Source organism: Pteropus vampyrus, unplaced genomic scaffold (assembly GCF_000151845.1).
Source record: "Pteropus vampyrus isolate Shadow unplaced genomic scaffold, Pvam_2.0 Scaffold15, whole genome shotgun sequence".
NCBI classification, from domain to species: Eukaryota; Metazoa; Chordata; class Mammalia; order Chiroptera; family Pteropodidae; genus Pteropus; species Pteropus vampyrus.
The window spans coordinates 12,775,077-12,780,389 of NW_011888796.1; the positions used below are offsets into that span (position 1 = coordinate 12,775,077).

General features: G+C 31.5%; 1 protein-coding gene across 3 annotated transcripts in view; it reads left to right on the top strand.

Moving 5' to 3' along the window:
• Positions 1-5,055, top strand: part of TXNDC16 (thioredoxin domain containing 16) — a 71,277-nt gene extending 66,222 nt beyond the window's left edge. For all 3 annotated transcript variants that reach the window (XM_011385470.2, XM_011385448.2, XM_011385456.2), the window contains exons 19-20: positions 734-924; positions 4,634-5,055. In XM_011385470.2, the coding sequence (XP_011383772.1) occupies positions 734-924; positions 4,634-4,902 (460 nt within the window). In that variant the 3' untranslated portion in view covers positions 4,903-5,055. The remainder of the gene's footprint in view (positions 1-733; positions 925-4,633) is intronic.
• Positions 5,056-5,313: the final 258 nt, after the last annotated feature.

Sequence of the window (5,313 nt, forward strand, 5' to 3'; positions counted from 1 at the left end):
AAATTTTCTAGATATATGGCTTGTGTTACATTTAATGTCTGTGAACATAGTTTGCTTATATACACACTATCCATTCTTCAGATTCATCAGATGAAAGACATTTTATTTTTAACTCATTTGAAAAATTACAAGAATGGGGCAGTGTACATTTTTGCTGTGAATAGTTCACTAACAGTTTAACCTACTGCTTGAGAAAGAATTTTTTCAGGTAATTATCCTTATAGGTATCTCAGAGTAAATAGTATTTTTCATACTGTGGAATGTGCTGTATTAGGAAAGCTAGGTTCTTAAACTTATGGTTTCCTTGTATGAACATGATTTTAAAAATATTTTTAGTTTGAAATTCTTTGTTTCAAAGAAAAATGATTTTATTTGTAAAAGAAGTATTATAAGTGTCTTGTTATTTTATAGTTTGCAACCATTTAATTTGTTAACTAACATGTGATCAAGTACTTGGCTAAACTTTGGAAAGAACCTGTTGGTTATATTAATTTTCAAGCCTGTTTTTCATTAAAACTCTGGTTGCCTTTTTTTCTCCTTGGAGAAACACTGTGCCTTATGTTAAAAGAAACTTTTTAATATAGACCTCATGGTTTTTTAGGACATTTTTTCATAAAATAAACTTACTAGCATAATACTATATTTAAAGGTTAGTGTTCTATAAACCATTGCTTTCATTATTTTGTTACAGAAAGAAATATCAATTAACATGTTCAATTGCTGCCTTCTGTAGGAAGAATACTCCTGTGGGGAGAAGAATTTTGCAGGCATATTTTGATGTTCTGCCTCCCCTTCCTCTTCTTGTTGTGGTGAATCTGCATTCAGGTGGTCAAGTATTTGCGTTTCCTTCAGACCAGGCAATAACTGAACAAAACCTTTTATTGTGGCTTAAGAAGTTAGAAGCGGGACTAGAAAGTCATATCAGTAAGTTTCGTTAATACACACAGTTCTGTATTTTGTTTCATAGATTTTTAGACTTGAATTATAGCTAATGAATTGAATTGTAATATTTTTAAGTATCCTAAATGTTCATATGTTGATAACATCGTCTATGGGACAATCTCCTATGTGGTAGGTATTATTACCCATAGAAAATAAGTACCATTGTATTAAACTTAATAATAGCTAACACTTATAGAATGCTTACTAGATATCTAGTACGATGATGCTAAGTGATTCAAGATGTATTATCTCATTTCATTTTCACAAGAGTCATATGAAGTATGGTTACCTAAAGAAGAGTTAAGTAACTAGTTAAAAGTCATATAATTAACCAGTAAATAAAGAAACTTGGATTCCAACCTGGATGTCTTTTATTCCAGAGCCAGAATTTTGAACCACCAAAAAATAGATCTTGATGCATAGAATTTATGATGCTGGCTTATCACATGCCATAACTTCCATTTTTCTAAAACATATGTGAATCTATACTTGTGGTATACATGCATATGTTAATTTCTATACAACAGGCAACAACAGGCCTGTTGCTATAATTTATAAATAAGGTAATGTGTAATAATGTAGATCTTTAGCATATTGAGGAAATAGTATAAAATTTGATGTAATGACAAGTCTTCTAAGGAACTATCCAAAGATTTTGTTATTGGATACCAGATAAACTATATTATAAATTTTGACACTGTCCCATGATAGAATCCTGAAATAAGGGGTGTTATCTGTATATGTGAATATATATGTATAAGTTTACACACACAGTTCTGGTTTACAAACTCCATACTGTTTCTTAGCCAACATGCGTAGTGTATATTTGTATATATTTAACCAAATACTTTAATTTATTTTAAGTGTCAGTCATTGTAGCTCACCTCTTCTTCCCAGGTAGTCTGTTTCATTTCTATTAAGTTAGGCATTTCTATTAAGTTAAGTTTAACTACATTATGTTTAGCCTATAGATAGCATTTTTATATTGAAATATAATTCACATGCCTTAAAATTCACCCTTTCAAAGTATATAATTCAGTGGTTTTTAGAATATTCACAAGGCTGTTTAACCATTACTACTATTAAATTCATATTTTCATCATTCCAAAAAGAAATCTCATACCCATTAGCAGTCAATCCCCATTATCCCCTACTCTAAACCCTTAGCAACCACTAGTTTACTTTGTCTTTATGGATTTGCCTAATGTGGACATTTCATGCAAATAGAATCACAGCATAGGTTTTCAAGGATCATCTATGTCAGTAGTTCATTTTTGTGGATGACTAATACTCATTTGTACGGATATACCACATTTTGTTTCTCTATTCATTAGTTGATGGGCATTTAGATTATCTCCACCTTTTGGCTATTATAATAATGTAGCATTATTTTATGTATATGTTTTAATTCTTTCAATACACAGGTGCCTTATGCCAGTACCACAGTGTTTTTAATACTTCAGCTTTGTAGATTTTAAATTGTGATATTTGATTCCTCCAAGTTTATTCTTTATTTCCATGATTATTTTGGCTCTTTTGGGTAGTTGTAGATGATATTTTTAAGTCTCAATTTTCTGAGCTAATTTTTAACTCATAATCTGGAAAGAGGCCTTTCTGTGGTTATTTCTTATCTCTGACTTCTTCATTCTAGCCACCCAGTATAGGGGTCTTTCACTTGTAGCTCTCGACCTCTAAAGATAGTCTGATCACTTCTCTATCTGCATTGCTATTTTATAGAGTCAAATGAGTGTTGTCATTTTGCAGCTGCTGTTATTCAGGCCCCATGGACTGAATAAGTCAAATAGGATTATATGAAGCTAGGGCCAGAGTACCTCTCAAACAAATACTTTTAAAAAGTTAGTAATATTCAAAGACACACAAACCTGAGCCTCCTTGATTACTGTGTGGCTCCTAGACATGTCTTTCTTTGTTTCCGCCTCTACAACTGTAAAATGAGATTACTAGTTCCTACTCTAACGTCACATATTTATTTTAAAAAATCAAATTTTGTATACAAAAGTACTTTGTAAAGTGTAAAATCTAAAGCATTATCACGATTCATGTAAAGATCCTTTCCTACAAGGAGCATCTTGAGAGCCTTTGATTCCTCAACTCAAACCATTGCCAAGAGGAAAAAATTAGAATTATTGTTCTGAGTTTCCTGAGAAACTGGTTTATCTTCCATTGCAGTTTTGTTCATGAATGCCATTGCCAACTCACCTTTAGGGGTTTTCATTATTTCTTGGTTTCCCTGCTCCTAGTCTTAATGTAATTCATGCAGCCTCTGCACCAGGGAAAAAGCAGACCAAGCAGCACTTGTCTGCATTGGGTCCTGTTTTCCGTGCGAACAGGACCTACTCTCACCACTCTTTGGGAGATGAATATGAGACGAGGGTCTTGCAACTACTCCTGGAATAGCCCTAATCTGTGCATGGTGCCACAGCAGTCTGCCTCAGCTTGATTGCTGCATGTCTTAATATCTATAAAGTTGTGACCACTGGCTATTTTTAGTTGAGAATTACACTTAATTTTGGTCAAGACCTTTTTAGGCCTTGGTTTTCTCATTTTTAAAATTGGGATAATAATTGTACTTACTAAATGAGGTTTTTAAGGATTAAATGGATAATGCCTTGTATATAGTAAAGGCTCAATAAATGTTAGCTATTATTATCATTACTAATTTATGTCCAGTTTTAGGTATTTTGTCATCATCTCAGAACAGTAGGCTATAGTGTCTACTTTAAAAAAATACTGCTATATATGTCCTATGGTTTAAATTAAACTTTTCTTTAAAATACTTTAAATTAATAAAGGTACTTTATCTGTATATTGCAAACTAGTTATTCTTACCTCCTGCCCATTCATTATATTCAAGAAAATATTTTATCTCCTTATCACTTTTGAATCTGCTAACCTGGGTAATAGTAATTTAAAACATCAGGTACAGTGGTAGCCTAAAGTTAATACCCTGCTGATGTTCCAGGTACTAGAATTTTATATAATTGAGTCCAAGTGAAGAAATATATGTATCAGTGAGTATAGATATACTGCATATGTGTTTATACAGATTTTTGTTTGAATTTTAATTTACTCTAGGAAATCAGAATTTATATGAATTTCCTAGGCTTTTAAAGATATTTATATGATTTATGAGAGATGCTTAAGTTTGTATTTTATGAGCTTTTTTCATATAAGTTCATTTTCATGTAAGTTCATTTTTTTTCATGTAACATCTTTCACTGGAATTTATTTTTTAAAGGTTTACTTTGCAAATTTCCTTATATTTATTTCTCAAAATGTAAGTAAATACTTGTCTAAATAATAAAATAAGAAATATGTATGTGCCAAAAACTTCTTTTGGAATGATTCATAACAAACAGTTCCAGTTCTTTGGGATAAAGACAAGGGTAGGGAGGGAAGCAGAAGACTTTTTCATTTTAACTTGTATCTGTGTGGTAATCTCATAAACATTGCTCTGCTGTTTTTTAAAACCTCAACAAGAGTTAACTGACAGGGAGATTATGGACCTTTCATTTTCCTATTAATACTAGCCTTTATTTAGAATATAATAGATTGCAAATATAATATAAAAAATGAAAATGGCTAGTAATGAGAAATGTATCAAGTTTCTTATATATGATTTTTTAATCTGTTCATCTTTAACTTTTGATTGTACGTGTCTTTTTTCTAGCAATTTTACCTGCCCAGGAATGGAAACCTCCTCTTCCTGCTTACAATTTTCTACGTATGATGGATGCTGCAGCATCATCTCACCATCCCACTAGGAAAAGTCCTGAGTGTATGAAAGAAACTGATGTTCAGGAGAATGATAAAGAACAACATGAAGATAAATCAGCAATCAGAAAAGAACCGATTGAGACATTGAGAATAAAGCGCTGGAATAGAAGTAATGTATTTAAAGCAGAAAAATCATTTAAACATGATAATAAAGAGTTATGATGGTTAAAAGTGAGCCATTTTCATAGGGCTGTAGAAAGCTTTCCAAAGTCTTTTTGGCTTATTTGATAGACTTAAGAATTTATTTCATTAAAAAATAATACTAAATCATTTCAAGTTTCTAGACCAGTGCTGTTCAATAAAAATATAATGTGAGCCATATGTGTAATTTAGAATATTTTAGTAGCCACATTAAAGAAGGTAAAAACAATCTGGTGAAATTAATGTATTTCACTAAGTGTACCCAAAATAGTTCAGTTAACAAAAAAATGAGGTATTTTGCATTTTTTAAATATCAAGTCTTCAAAACCCAGTGCATATTGTACCCTTATTGCATATCTCACTTTGGAGTAGCCACATTTCACGTGCTCATAACTTCTACTGTTATCGGACAGCTCATCGGTAGACAAAAAC